The sequence below is a fragment of the Megalops cyprinoides genome, chromosome 9, assembly GCF_013368585.1.
Source record: "Megalops cyprinoides isolate fMegCyp1 chromosome 9, fMegCyp1.pri, whole genome shotgun sequence".
Taxonomy (NCBI): domain Eukaryota; kingdom Metazoa; phylum Chordata; class Actinopteri; order Elopiformes; family Megalopidae; genus Megalops; species Megalops cyprinoides.
In genome coordinates, this window is record NC_050591.1 from 16843122 (window position 1) to 16858597 (window position 15476).

General features: G+C 42.4%; 3 protein-coding genes and 3 non-coding genes across 9 annotated transcripts in view; 2 read left to right on the forward strand and 4 right to left on the reverse strand.

Moving 5' to 3' along the window:
- The window catches only part of LOC118782692 (GRB10-interacting GYF protein 2-like), a 31376-nt gene extending 31298 nt beyond the window's left edge, over window positions 1–78 (reverse strand). For all 4 annotated transcript variants that reach the window (XM_036536166.1, XM_036536165.1, XM_036536163.1 and 1 more), the window contains exon 1: window positions 3–78. The gene's annotated coding sequence lies outside the window, so the exon portion shown is untranslated. The remainder of the gene's footprint in view (window positions 1–2) is intronic.
- Window positions 79–2222: 2144 nt separating this feature from the next.
- On the reverse strand, window positions 2223–9783 carry efhd1 (EF-hand domain family, member D1). Its single transcript, XM_036537254.1, has 4 exons — window positions 9393–9783; window positions 4555–4702; window positions 3507–3641; window positions 2223–2992 (listed from the first exon to the last, which is right to left on the reverse strand). The coding sequence occupies exons 1-4, from the start codon at window positions 9683–9685 to the stop codon at window positions 2858–2860; spliced, it is 711 nt and encodes a 236-aa protein (XP_036393147.1). The 5' UTR covers window positions 9686–9783; the 3' UTR covers window positions 2223–2857.
- Window positions 9784–10169: 386 nt separating this feature from the next.
- trnag-ucc lies at window positions 10170–10241 on the reverse strand. Its single transcript has one exon. It is a non-coding gene; the product is annotated as a tRNA-Gly (tRNA).
- Window positions 10242–10443: 202 nt separating this feature from the next.
- Window positions 10444–10515, forward strand: trnap-agg. The gene has a single exon. It is a non-coding gene; the product is annotated as a tRNA-Pro (tRNA).
- A 264-nt stretch (window positions 10516–10779) lies between these two features.
- Window positions 10780–10851, reverse strand: trnaw-cca. The gene has a single exon. It is a non-coding gene; the product is annotated as a tRNA-Trp (tRNA).
- Window positions 10852–11722: 871 nt separating this feature from the next.
- LOC118783637 (coiled-coil domain-containing protein 173-like) lies at window positions 11723–13012 on the forward strand. The gene has a single exon (XM_036537590.1). The coding sequence runs from the start codon at window positions 11723–11725 to the stop codon at window positions 13010–13012; it is 1290 nt and encodes a 429-aa protein (XP_036393483.1).
- Window positions 13013–15476: the final 2464 nt, after the last annotated feature.

Genomic DNA, 15476 nt, shown 5'->3' on the forward strand with positions numbered 1-15476 from the left:
ACCTGCTTAACTGACAGTGCAGGGTTTCTGTACGAGCTTTCCGTCTCTCTTCGTTTCCACAACAAGATGGCAGCGTACGTGTCACATGACACATATAACCCACTAGGGACCCGGATGGCCTGGGATCATCTTCTGTAAACCGTATTTCACACTGCGGTTACTTGCTACTTATAAAAGATAATTAGTTGTTCAAAGTGGCAGTACTGTATTAGGGATTGTGTTGTGACATTAACATTTTATGTGAGAAAATATATCCCTGCTTAAAATGACATATTACTGGGGCTGTCAAAACAAACTACCACTGCACTTGAATTAGTCACACTAAAACATTTTCAGTTCTCAGTAGTTAGGGATATTTTAGGCTGTCACAAACCTGCCTTTCCTGGTAGTTTTCTTTGGGTTTTCCTTATGTGCATAACTCTTGACAGCATTGTCCAATTTCACTCAAATTTGACATGGTCTTTGGTTTTAGGTCAGTCTATTGTTTATTACCCTACGTGTAAGGCCACACAGAATACTGCATTGAAAATATTTTTCACATGTCAGAAATGTTGCACCGCACTCATCTCTTCATCTCATGTTTGGCTCATTTGTTAGGAGCGTATATGTATGCAATCTGCTTGTTATGGATCTTGCTCCCTGGCATGCCAAAATTTTTATAAAACATGACTCTTATATATCGTTTCACAGTGTCATTTGATGAGCCTCATGTTTGGCATATTTGTTGTTGAGATGAGGGTTCAATAGTTCAATAGTAAGTTTATTTTTGCCCTAGGACAGCAACCATGTCGAACATATTTTTCTTACCTTAAATCCTTTTGACAGCATTTACTCATTCATCGCACATTTGGCACACTTATGGTCTCTGGATCTGTAGACATTACCAGATTTTCATCTGGCAATGTATGAAAACTAATGCAAAATATTTTTGTACCTGCACATATTCAATAGTGTCAAACGATTTTTTATTAATTAACTAATCAATTAATTTTGCATTTGTTCTAACACATTGCTAGATGCACATTTCCCACTCATATTGGTTATGGTCTACAGATGTGTGGGTGGTCTCATTCTTGCCACAGAATACATCAAATAGGGCAAACAAACACATTACATGTATTATGCAAACTGCTTCTAATGTATAGTAAATTATACTTTTGTCTTTAGAAGGTGTCTTGATCATAGCTCAAAATGACTAGTCATTTCGCTTGACAGTCTATGTGTATATGGCTGCCTGAGGTCTCCAGTTTTCTTATGGTTTAGTATGTGCGAAGAACTCAACAGCATTACCTTCTGATGCAGCTGGAAATTGAGGGGTTATGCCTTTTTTCCATGAAATTCAATGTAACAAAAGATGCTATACACCAACTGGACAGCAATAAGTGATCGACTATATAACACTTCATGCATTTTTAGTTGAGTTGTTTCATTATTTGTATGTCCTTCTGGTTGAAGGAGCAGTGGAAAAAAACTACAGTTAATTATTACAGTTTAACCATATCTTTCTGATCACATCTTGGATTTTTGGGCAACTCAGTTTGCTTCCAAATGGCTGGTATTTCCAAAAAAAAAAGAAAATCTAAAAGGTTTCTGGTAAACCCGTGAGATCATTTAGTTTTGAAAAATAATTAGTTTAGTTTTAAAATCTCGTTTAGTCTTTTCCCATAACACTGTACAATCAGTTGCAAGCTGACATCTGGAATTAAAAAATACTCTTCAGTTTATAGCATTGTTAACACAGGCAATGTTAAAAAAAGTGATATTAGTCTTTCCGTTATAGATATATTGAATGAAGTGCTTCAGTAAAAATATTTTTCATGTTACAAATGACAGAAAGAAATAGAAATAGAAATGCTGAATACATTAAAAGGTCAGCGGAATTATAATAACATTTTATTTATTGAAAAATACATCATTTTAATTATTAAATGCTTACAACACGAACAGTAAAAATAATATGCTGCTGTGATTTATTATTTGTTACACATCAAGAGCTATTAAAATCAAACATTAAACATGTAATAGTAATGTCATATTTACTACAATGAAATTGAACCCTTTAGATATTTAAAAACATAGGCATACATATTTGTCCTTTATATATATATATATATATAAGAATTGTTGGATACAATATGAAACCTTTATAAGTGAGTACAGAATGTTTCACACTGAAAACCTTTTAAACAAAATCTAAAGTGATGTGAAATCAGCCTTTTCAACTAAACCTCAACTAAAACTAAACTGAACCTTCCCTTCAAAAACTCTTTCTGCCATTTTAGGAATCTCAGTCAACATTAAACATGTGCTCCAGTGAATCAATTTTAACTTAGCTACAACATTTATGCTAAGGTACCCAAATACACTATATTTCTATAATCAATTCATAATATAATAATTTAAAACACAATTTTAAGACCTCTGTTCAAACTATAATGTAAGTGTTTTGTTCTTTTTCATTTTTCTAACTAAAAGCATTTTCCTTTCCACATCTGAGCAGTTTCTACTGTGCATATAAGCTGCTCACTTGCAGCTTGGAGATGAACTGATGTAAAATGTTTTAAGAGGCAAGTGTTTGACTGTAACTCGAGTAAGTACTCTAATAGCCTAGTGGTCCAGCTAGCAGGTTACCATAATGTTGTGGTGATTTTGTGGCAACATAATAATGGGCAACAAGGAGGACATAGCAAAGTAGCTGCTGCCTAAACCTCTCACTCCATACCAGCCTTCACTACAACAAGAAATGTTGGTCCTGTAGTCATAGTATTCCAGACACAGCAGATGTTCAGGGCCATGGTTGCTAGAGCTAGATGCAAGAATAAAAGTTTTGGGGAGAGGGTTCATCTGGGGAAGACCTTTAGGGGCAAAAGGTGGACTGGAGCTCTTTGAAAGCTGCACGTCGCTGCTTTCTCTCCAGCTCCTGTCGTTTCCTCTCCTCTTGTTCCTCACGGATCTCCGCCTCAAACTTGCTGCGTACTGCTAAAGCCTGAACCTAGAAAAAGCAAAGCAAAAACTGGGCTTCTCTGTCAAATATTCCTACAAGAGGTGTAATGATCCTGTAATACTGTACATATTAGGAAATGCTTCCTCAAGAAAAAACAGCAACAATGGTTTAAGAAAGAATGCATCATATTGAGCAAATAAAAATGTTCTGCACTAAGGATAAAAGATAAGGTGCTTTAAGTAACCACCAGAGGGCACTATCTGCATGAGCAGAGCTGATTACAAGTGACTTAATACATTGAAAAATCTGTGCCGGAACAAAAAATAAAAAATATATACAGCATTAGATGAACAGGTAAGCATCACGTGCACTTAGCGGGGTGCCCAGCCACACCATGTGATGGAATCTTAATCTCCTCTTACCTCTCAGGTTACTGTTAGGATGCAAAGCACACACGCTGACAGGGTACAATTAGCTGTCTGTCAATGTAAGTGACTCCACATTTAGCATGCAAATGTAGGGAGTAATGGCCCATAGAAAGTCAGCCTATTTTCCAGTGTACCTTGGCCTCAAAAAAGTCCCTTGCACCCAGAACTCCCTCGGTGGACACATCAATCTCTGAAAGCCGCGCCAGCGCCATCAGGCCGCTCTCCTCCTGCAGCTCACCTGCTGCAGCTCTCCGAAAAATGAGCAGGAACTGCAGAGAGCACAGTCAGAGTTAGATGGTATGTAGCCATTGAGAACACTTCATAGGAAGAACTATCCCATCAGTCATAGGGCTTTATTTGTCCAATTGACCATGTGTCCAAGGTGTTAAGTGAATAACACCTAAGGAAGTAAGAATCTACAACAAAATTATGGCCGGCCCGTATCCGTGTTGCCTATTCCTCACCTACTGCTAGCAGATCAGATTCCTTTAACAGTGTTTGTGACCTTGTGTTGTCACGTCCCTATAGAATTTCAATCCACCCTTTCCTTTTAGCCTTATTAGGAATTACCCCTGTAATCTTATCCTTTTTTTACCGCCTGTTCCTTCTATCAGCAGTGAGTGAGGAAGACGCAGGGACTGCCTCAGCCAGCTCAATATGCACAAGACACAAGTGTCTTTGTGCTTCTGTCAAGCTGCAGTTGTCTTCTGTCAGCCTTCCTGGAGGAGAGAAACAGTGGCATGCCCAAGTCAGACTGAGAGAGTGAGAGGAGAGAGTGACACGGAAAGGGGGGCACCTGTCGCCGTCAGCTTATCCCAGTCCTCTCTTTAGATAGCACCACACTGCCACTTTGTCACACAGCATTGTCAGAATTCCCAGACTGTATCTACTGTTAATGAGACACACCTAGTGGTGGCATTTAATAAACAGTTGACTTCTACACCACATGGGTTAAAAATAGTCAGGCACAAGAGAACTTCATTTTCAGCCACTTAAAGGCACTCCATTTCTGAAGCATCCATACAGGAGGCCTATGGAGGCCTATATGTGGCTCTCTCAGGAATATGAATTGCAGAACCTATGTTGTGGCATGACTTAATGTGTCTGTTTTTCACATGTTACAGACACCCCCCCCCCAACCCCAGCTGTTTAAGTCCTTTTAAAATAAATAAATAAAATCACCTCTCTGAAGCTGAGTTTGCCGTCAAAGTCCTCGTCAACCTCCTTTATCATGTTCTTCAGGCCCAGGTGGGTTTGTGGAGCTCCCAGCTTCTCCATCATCATCTTCAGCTCCATCAGGTCAATGAAGCCATCCTTACCGGAGTCATACCTGTGACGGCAGGTAGGGACAGTGGAGACCAAAACCTTAAGACTTAAGAACATCAATAACCCAGTGCACATTCCCAGTACCACCAGTGTGCACATTCAGAAAGTGAAAGTCACATCAGACACAATGTAAAGCCTTACTGAACAATTTAAACCATTCAGTCTCTTGAATGTCTTTTATTTAGTTCTGGGAGTGCATAACATTCTGTACTAATCAGCTAAGGGCAAACCCTGATTGTATCAGCAGTTGAAAGGCTTTGTGGTCCCTTGGGTAACGATAAACAATGATCTCTGCGCCTGCTCCAGCCAGCTGCTGGCAGAAATCCACTTTGCCCCATCCACATTGAGCTGGCTTAATAGATCAGCCAGCATTGTTTCAAAGGCAGGACAGGGTCAGATTAAAACAACTTCACCTTCTATATCCATTCATGAGCAAAATACATCAATCAAAAAAAACACAGAAAAATAAAATTTTCAAGCAGACACCTTTTTCAGTGATCTCCTTTTTCAGTGTGCACTTCAAGGAGCTAATCTGTCACTTATGTTTATTTCATACCTGATCTCTTGTAAAATCACCTACCATCACCCAGATGTATAATGCACATGGGTGGTGGTTGAGATGAGTTGCCATTCCCTGCCAACCAGTGCTTGTTGACTCTCAAAAGCAATGAAAAGCTCCATTTAAACACAATTCATTCATATATTAGGGGGTCAAATTAACTGACCCTCTTGAGGCTGTGGCTGTGCTTGAGGTGAGAGGGAGAGGTGTCCAGCCTCCAAGACAGCACAGATAGCAACAACTCAAATAGAAGCAGTGATAAGCCAAGATGGACATGCAGCACACACATGGCCTGGCTGTCAGGTCTGGGTGTCAGTGTCAGACACCCACAGCCAGACACCCACAGCCATACCACTTAAAGGGAGTGCAGTGTGTCTGTCAACATTGATCTCCTGGCAACACTTTAAGGGACGCCGTTATTTAAAATTACATAGATACAATATAAACTGGGGGGGGGGGGCATACTGATGAACTAAATATCGATAACACAATGCATTTCCTTTTGGTTTTAATGAGGTGACGGTTTTGCCTAAGGAGACTAGAGAAGGGATGTGCTCATTGGTAAAACACTGGGACCCCTTCTTGGGAATAATTTCATTCTTCAGTTTAAATGGAGCTGAAGGGCAGCAGCAGCAGCAGGCTGGAGCATGCAGGCCAGGCCCAGAGAGAGTGTTTGCGACGCTGGGTATTAATAGCTTCTTTCACCCAGCTGTTAGTAGGGCACTCTTCCTGGATGGAAGGGGGAGGGTGTTGGGAGGCAAAGAGCTCAGTGCAGCTGGCAGCTTGAGTGAAGAACAGCTACCCCCTACCTGTTACATTTTTATGACTCAATACACCCTTACCTTAAATCACCAATCGTGAGGAGCATACTCAGAACCAGATCAGTGTACTCACACCCAGTACAATCACATACCCTTCCTGTCACTCTGCCTCCTCTCAGCTCTGCTGTCCCAACCCTTAGACCAGTTAAACCCCTGCATGCCCTTCCATCCTCTAAGACTCACACCATCAGGCCTTCAAGAAATCTGATCTCCCCTCCCTGAACCCAGCCCTGACAAAACTCCCCTTCCCAAACAGGCTCCATGTCACAGGGGTTCCATAAACCCTGCCCCTTGCAACAGACAGCTGTTCAGTACTGTGTCTGGTTGAGGCAGTTGGTCACCCCTCAGTGCTGACCCGCACAACAACTGCCGAAAACAACTGTCAACAATCCGTAAGCCACCCATCAGCTGACATTTTAACTTATCCTTTAGTTAACTTCAAGCTAATGGGGTGGGGGACATTTCAGAGTTCATTGTTTTACAGTTTCCTGAATGAGTAATTATAGATGCCAGGTCTTGGCACATTTCATTACCCATTTACCCCCCCTTCTTCTCCTGTATGTGCTGGCTTTCTTTAGAGGTGCTGTTACACTGTACAAATTCAGATTAATCAACATATAGTGGAAGAATGATAGAAGAGGTGAAGCTAAAATGATTTTCCCAAATTTTTTGGTTCAGCCCAAACCCACTTTAACCACAACTCTTTTGGAAAATAGACAAAGTCTGTGAAGACAAAACAGGAGAAAACTAAAAAAGTTATTTCACTATAGATATGTCAACATTACTGCTGCATTGTTATCACGGTTTGAAAGGTTGATCGGGAACAATAACAATGTCTTGTGATATACAGCGGTAAACAAGGTTTACAGAGAGTTGAGCGTGAAAAAGGTTAATGTGGATGAGCTCTGGAATGAGCGGAAAACGAACAACCAGGACAAAAGGCTGAGTCCGCAAGAGAGGTGAGGAGGTGCATGTGGTGGGCTTTCGGCTGCCAAGGCCATACCCTCGGCCCGGCTGGCACATTCTAGCACAAAGGCCCGCCCACAGCCTGGCCCTGGCACTGCGGCTATGCCACAGGGGGTGGCAGAGAATGTGCATTGTTCCTGGGCTTGTCCCACACCAGGCCTGTCACAGCACGGTGGAATGCATTCTCTGATCCTCACGGCATCCCCAGCATGGCAGCCTGTTGGCAAGGCTTATATGCTCTGTGCAGGCATGAGGCTCATGGATGTCCTGAGTTCACACCATTTCCCGCAGCTTTTCTGTGACCAAGGCATTCTCGCCATAGTAGCTGACTGCATACTGCATTTTCAGATTTTAGTTCAAGTTGTTCAGCTGAGACAGCCAGTAACTTTTCCGAGAATCCTTTCTGAACTCATCAGAGATGTATTTGGTGTTCAAGTGTTGAGACTAACACTTAAGAAAAAAAAAAAAACTTCATACCCACTATGGCCATTTCAGCATTACAGTGACCCAAAGAATTTATCGAGATCTACAAAGTTAACTGAGGATCAAAACAACTGTAGTCAACTGATCATCTCAATCTACAGACCACAAGTGAATTGAGTATTTGAGTTTCGAACTCAAGAAAGCAGTTAAAAAAAATGAAAACCAAAACATCTTAAGGATCTACAGTAATTTAGCCTGGAGAAATGGTCAACAATCTCCCCTCAGAAAAGCCATCACCTCATAAAGTACTACTGGAAGCATTTCAGTGTTATCCATACCAGAGCAGGACTAACAACATACTAACTATAGGAGCATAAATAAAAGTAACCCTCATGTTTTCTGAAACAAAATGAATTATTCCTAAACAATATGACTTTGCTCTATGCAGTTCTACAAAGATTAAAGTAAAATGGTTCAAGTAGAGAAAGTCCAATATGTAAATTTTTACTGTTATACCATTCTTTCCCTATTTAATCATGATATGAATACATGCAAAGTGCTCTGTATATACATATTTCTCTTACCAGTATCATTATGGATAAATAATTTAGAGAATAGCTTAAACACAGCTTGGTCTTTTTGGCAGAATGCACATGCTGTGACCATCCTTATGTTTTGCAAGGATGATGTATGCGGTTGCCATCAGCAATGAACAATCCACAGTACCAAAGTGGGCACCAATGAGACCCGGCCATGTGGGGGGCTAAGCCAGTGGGGCTCTCACAGTGAGAAAGTAGGGCTGACGTCTCCTGAGAGAAGTGGAGGGGGGGAGCGACTGAAAGAAGGGAGACCATCATTTGTGGTGTGATGGGATGGAGAATCTGGGGCAGCAAGTATGTGTGCATGAGAGAGAGAGTGAGTGATTGAGAGAAAGTATGTGTGTGTGTGTGTGTGTGTGTGTGTGTGTGTGTGTGTGTGTGTGTGTGTGTGTGTGTGTGTGAGAGAGAGAGACAGACAGACAGACAGACAGACAGACAGAGAGAGAGAATGCGTGATTGCACTGAAGTCATTCAGCAGATTTACATGGTATCAATCTTTAGATGTAACCTACAGTAGGGCAGTCAAATGAAAACAATAGTATTTCCTTAAGAGACACAGCTCTGGTTCCCTTTTCTCTTTCAGGGCTGCCTGGGAATGACCCATTTCGCTGTGACTGCCTCTTTCTTTATGTTCCAAATCTGAGCTGTTGTGAGGTAAAGAGGTGCACAGAGAGAGAAAAAATAAAGCCATGGTAAGTGAATGGCTCTCTCAGGAAAGATGGGAGAGATACTGCATGGTCGCCCCTCACTGCTGCCCACTATACAACACAAAGATGCCATTGTCACTGTGAGAGGAGAGGGGGAACTCAAACAGAGCGCCTGTCACAGTGAGATAGGATTTGAGAAAGTGGCCCTTGTCCTAAATATAAAAAAGGAAACTAGCACAATAGTAGTTCATTGAAAAAACATTTTCCCTGGCACTAAAGATGCATACACAGAAGCCCAGTTTTCAAAGCTGAGTAAATCCCAGCCACCCTATATGGAGGCAACACCGCAGGTAAACTCGGGCAGCATACGCAAAGTCAAAGCCTGTGCAAGGGGGTCAAGGGGAGAGAGGAGTAGCTGAGCATACTGCAGAGTTCTTGAAATTTAGCCGCATTGAGTTTTGTTATAAAAAAGGACGCCTGTTTTCATCATTCTGCAGGTATCAAGTACGTGTTTCTCTGGTGGACTCCCTTTCCAAAAACACAGTTTTCAGGCTGGCACCGCACACATTTAATTCTGTACACCAACCAGAAGCGAATGCGGCACAACAGCAACACTATCAAGTGACAAAACAACAGCCTAAATTGTTCGCGCAGGGAACAGAATGATACACGCTCTTACCGTTTAAACATTTTCTCCATATCTTTGATCTGTTTCCTCGAGAATTCTTTAAATTCCGTGTAAGGATTAAAAATCTTTGCTTGTTTTGACTCCGCATTGCCTTCATTAATGTCCAGTCTTCGGTTGAGTTTTTCTGTGAGTTCGGATGTTGCATTGCCATTGTTACCGATTTTTTCTTGTGACTCTCCGTGACTCTGTTTTATCGGGTTATCCAACACACACGGGTCCGGGAGTACGGATTGTTCCGCAGCTAACCTGCGCTGCAATTTCCTGGCCAGCTCTTCTGATGCCATTGTGGGTAGGTAGCAAGGTGCTCTGAGGTAACTCTGTCCTGCTGATTCTGCCTCAATCACGTTTGTGATCAGCTGCTTCTGACAGCGTGCGCGCTTTAACTCTGAACACAGCTTTGAGGGGGCGGTGCTCAATGGAGCATCCACAGCATCCGAAAACTAGCCCACCCCTACAGAATCGCAGCAAAATCATACACTAATTCAACACAGAGAACACAATTCTACAATTCTAATGTGAACTTTCACTTTACGTTTCATCTTCGCGCAAACCATATAGCCGACATCAACGCCTTCCGCTCCCAGCAAGCATACTGCTGGGACGATTTTACGATGCAAATGAGACTTATTTAGTCAGCATTTCGCGGGCTTATCAAACCGCAGCGGTGAACTTGGGCTTTACAGGTGGAGACACGCATGCCCAAACCGATTCAATAAGAACGCTTTCAATCATGCACGACAAATAGGATGCTAACCAAAAAAATTTTTTTGCGTTGGCCGGGAATCGAACCCGGGTTAACTGCTTGGAAGGCAGCTATGCTAACCACTATACCACCAACGCTTCATGTTGAAGTCACTTCTGTCATGAAGCATAGTACTACTGAAATATAATAAATGGTGATGCTAACCATGTAGGTAGTATGTGTATTACAACACAGCTCATATCTGAATTAGTAACATTTGCCTTAGTGCAAAAGCATACATACCAGTCGTAAGACCCTCAGTAACCTTGCAAATCACTCTTTGAATCTCTTGGCGCCTGTGGCTCGTTGGTCTAGGGGTATGATTCTCGCTTAGGGTGCGAGAGGTCCCGGGTTCAAATCCCGGACGAGCCCTGCTTTTATTGATATGGTCCCGTTTCCCACGGAGAAAAACCCGTTGAGTGATCAAGCCCTGTAGGCCCCGGCTGTTATACGTATATTTGACCGCCCCGCGCATAAACACGTGTGTGGAGATTGCATTCTCACTAAATACAAATGATTCCGTTTACTTATGGCCATCGGCGACTTAGTACACGCTGTCACAATTATTCGTGAATACAACAACAAGCGAGCAGGGCACCGTAACTCAGTAACTGGGACGCATGAGGGAAAAACTTTTGACCCCGACGTGATTTGAACACGCAACCTTCTGATCTGGAGTCAGACGCGCTACCGTTGCGCCACGAGGTCTGACAACAAGAGCCACAATGTTTTTTTAGACATCTTCAGCAAGCACAAATTAGGCAAATCTTCAAAGTATTCAGTAGCAGAGACTCTATCCCTTAGCCTTAGGAGTAATTGCTTCGTAAACAAGGTAACGGTTGCCAGATCTTGACGTTTTCCAAAACGAGCCGGGGTCTGCTGTGGGGCGGTTGTTCCTGTCCTGGCCGCTCGGTGTCTGGGTGCTTGGCTACACGATGTGCACCATTGGGTGGTGCTGTTTTCACTTCGCGGATGCGACTGCATGACTAATGGATCTGCATTGAAACGGGTCATTTAGAGCCCAAACCGCTCCGGACAAAAGTAGCCTACCCATCCAAAACCACCATCATGGTTTTGTCTCAAACAAGCGGACTCATACCCATAATACTTGCTTAATACTTAGATGCTATTTTTCAATTTCGGGATAATTTCAGAGCACATTACTTCATTCAGATGTGACTTGCAATGACATGTTTAATCATAACTTTATAAGTGGCTGAAAATGGTCATTTTTTAAATTGCAAAGTATGGAAAATAAAACCGGAAGAAGTTGAAGTTGAAGATGATGAAGACAGTTTAGTCTGAACAAACAAACGTAAAAATTATTATCCTTCATGAGAGAATGCATTACTAGCTAAAAGCTCGTGAGAGATTCGTTTGCTTTGTGACGTCACTGTAGAGCTATTTCTGGCCACGCCCCATATGAATTCCATATGTATTCTACTAAAACCTAATTGGTGACGTCATAATAGTATCAGTAAAAAAAAATGCTCTATATATTTGTATGCATTCTGATAACAAACCATTGAGGATGGAGCCCAGGGGCCGAAGAAGAGGCCCTCTTGGGCCTGATAGGGAAATGGCTATGGCAAATGTCAGCCGACAGCAGTTTTACCAGAGTGATCGCGTGAAATCGTTCCATCGAGACCTGCTGCTGACGGAGACCTTGAAGGAGCGTGAGGAGCAGATTAAACAAAATCAAAAAATTGCCAATGCCAGAAAAGAAGAAGAAAGGAGACTTTTGGCACAGATTAGGCGCAAAGAGATGGAGGATGCTGAGAAGGAGCGCCAAAGAAACCTTCAGCGAGAGATGGAGAGAAAGGCTTGCGCTGAATACGTGAAGCAACAGATTCAGGAGAAGGAGCTCATGAGAAGGCAGCAAAAGCTGGAAAAACAGAAAGAGATGAAAGCATGCACCGAAATGCGAAAGGAGTATGAGAGAGACGAGATGATGCTGAAACAGAGACAGCATGATGAGAAAATGAAGGTCAGAAACATTTACCTTCAGCAAATAGCAGAAAAGGATAACACCAGAGCAATGGAAGCTCAAAATGAAGACATGGAGGAAATGCGCCGTAGGCGTTTTGAAATGGACAAAGAGCAGTGGACAAAGATGAGCAATGAGAAGGAGGCAGAGAAATACAGGAGACGAGAGAGGCGCAGTGAGATGCTGGGCGAGAGGCTTCTCGCAGAGGAGCGGGAGAAGGCCCGCAGAGAGGAGGAAATGAATGCCAGGGCTCTGGCTAAAGCTGTGGCTGAGCGAGAGGCCAAGCTGATGCAGGAGCGGATCCGCAAGTCTGCGAAGGCCAAGGACTTACGGAACGCTATGGCTGCTCAGCGCAAAGCCCAGCGCATTGAGCGAGAGGAGAGAGAAAGAGAGGAGAAACAGAGAGGACTGAAGGAGCTCCTTGCCATGAAAGAGGCGGAAAAGGTGTACTGGGAAAACCAGAGGCTGATTGCAGAGAGGAAAAAGCTTAATCGCATGATGATGGATGATGCCCTGCGTCAGCAGATGGCCGAAAAACGCCTCAAAGACCGGATGGACAAAGAGGAGCGACTCAACTATGACAAGAGGCAGACGGAACTGTTTGCAAAGGAAGAGAAGGAGTTCCAGCGTTACACTGCTGGAGTGATCAAAGCAGCTGAAGAGGCTAACAGGGATACGTACCCACTGCGCAAGGCTGCAGAGAGAGGCATTGTCTCGGCACTAGGCCCGATCACTGGAGGAGTCAGAGCAAATTATCTGGTTCCTGGAGCCAACTACTCAGACATGACGAAATATCTCAGCAGCACAGCCCAAGACATCGCCAGATTGTACAGGCCCACTCAGTTTGAGTCAACCAAGGAAAGACTGGGCTTCATCTGGTAAACACATCAGAAGACCGTATGATAGCTAGAATCAACATTATCGCACATGATACACAAAATTTTAGGTAGGCCTATCATGCAAAAATAATTAATTTTAATAATAGTTACTTTTAAATTACATTTAAAATACTATGAATGTACATACCTATAAACCTAATTGGACAACCCGGTGCCAGCCAGAGGCAGATGGGCTCCCCCTTTGAGTCAGGTTCTGCTCAAGGTTTCTTCCTTTTAGGGAGTTTTTCCTTGCCACTGTTGCCTCAGGCTTGCTCTTTGGGGGTTCAGGCCCGGAATCTTTGTATAGCTGCTTTGGGACAATGTCCTATTTAAAAAGCACTATACAAATTAAATTTAATAGTAGTATTTACGAGATAGATGAAAATACAGTAAAATGTACAAATATATTAATAAGGATCTTATAGCATAGAATATGTTAGAGAACTTACTCGCTATAAACTGGGATAGGCTGAGGATCAGGGGTAGACTTTTATGGAATAATTCATGTTGGACAAATTCCAACTCTTGCTTGCCATCCTGAGAAGTGGGAACAGGCAGAGTACGGGGTTGCTAAACAGGGTGAAGTATGGTGGGCAGTTTCGCTGCCCGGGCCGTTACGGTAGCCATGAAGGCCTGTTTGGATCTACCCAGAAAAGCGCTGGCTTCCCTGCTCAGTGAACACAACCAGGAGGGAAAGAGAGAGAGATTGGTGTTTAAGGCCCGAAGACACACAAGTGTAGGAATTTGCCCTATGTCGACAAGGTGCAGGATTTCGTTTTATGCTCCAGGTAGTCTTAGGTGATGGAAGCAGCTAAAGTACGGGATTGCCAAACAGGGTGAGGTATGGTGGGTAGGTCAACTACCTAAACCGTTACGGAAACCATGAAAGCCTGTCTTTGGATCCACCCGGAAAAATTCTTGCTACTAAAGCTACTGGCTACCAAAGCTACATCAAGAAATATCAGAGCAGCATTCATCTTCTATATGTGATGCCGTTCTCAATAAGATTCTTCTTTTTCATGCACCGCTGTCAGCTGGTTGAGCTCCATCACCTCTTCGTTTGTCAGATGTTTGCTGCTGGATTACAGCAACCCTGACAATCTGACTTTACCAACTTCAACCTCCTGAAATCAGTTAACACTGGAGGCTTAGCTGCTTCAGTGCACTTTCTGTGTAACAGGCGTTGGATATCACAGTACTTCTCTAGACCGTGAGCTATACTGTGCATGATGGCTTCTTCTATGAAAGGCTCGTCTTATCAATCAGCCCCCTTGGGAAACAATTCATGATCATTGACTTCTTTAAACCGACCACCCTGGATGTTTCTTCACCTTCCTCATTGTCATTTTTTTGCTTTACCCTGTTTTATAGAAATAAAAATAAAATATATATTTTCTTTCATATCAGATCTCAGATGTTATTTCATCCCTCAAATGCAATCTTAGCAAGAGTAAACGTATGATACTACTGAATTATTTCCTACAGTTGTGAACACATTATTATTCAACATATTATAATGAACCAGAGTCCTTATAGATGAGTATCTATATGGGTCTGCTTTAGAAAAAGGGGGTAGGAAGAGGAGTGGGAAACAACTGACCTCTGTTTAATTAAGTCACCTCATGTAAATCATTTACCTAAATACTTTATACAATGAAACCCAGCGGTGGGAATCAAAGATTCAGTGAAGTGGCTGTCTGCAGGCGATAGGCTGACTGTACGCTGACTACTGTGGAACAGCCCCTCTGACCGCTATTGAGCCACTGTGAAAGAACAGCAAATAAGAGGAATGGACAGATAGGCCAGTGTTGCAGCCTGCCCATCACCAATCACTTTAATGGGACACAAAATCAAGCCACCAAGGCATGCTAACTGCATGGAGTTGGTCATTCACCAGCCACAGTGTGGAAAGGGGTGGCCTGATGTTTATATTAAATTATAATTTCCCTATTAATGTAATGCACTGCTTTTAAGAAAGGACAATTATTATGTTGTATGTAATGCACTGCTTTTGAGAAAGTACAATTAAAATGTTGCATGCTTCTCCTAAAAGTTTGTAGCTGCACTCTGCTACCTTTCTGAAATCCCAGTTTTGATCAGAACCTATAGCACTGCCTGTACATATGTATGCCCCTTTTCTTCATTCTGTAGGCTCTGTTTGAGAACTGTCACATCACTGTTTCATGGCCTGAATAGTAATTAACCAATACATTGTTTCAGGTTAAATACCATGACTGTAAACATGACCCTTTAGCTTCATAATAAGTTTAATATTATATAACTTTAATATTACAAACTGTACACATGGAACAATATAACATAAAATAAGGTTCAAGTGTAAAATTACTGCAATAGGTTACCACAAGATATGTGGGTCATATTTCTGTTTCTGTTCTCAAGTGCTTTAAAACCATCCAGAAACAACAGAAATGTCTTGAGCATACCCATGAACTGTTGGAATATTTATA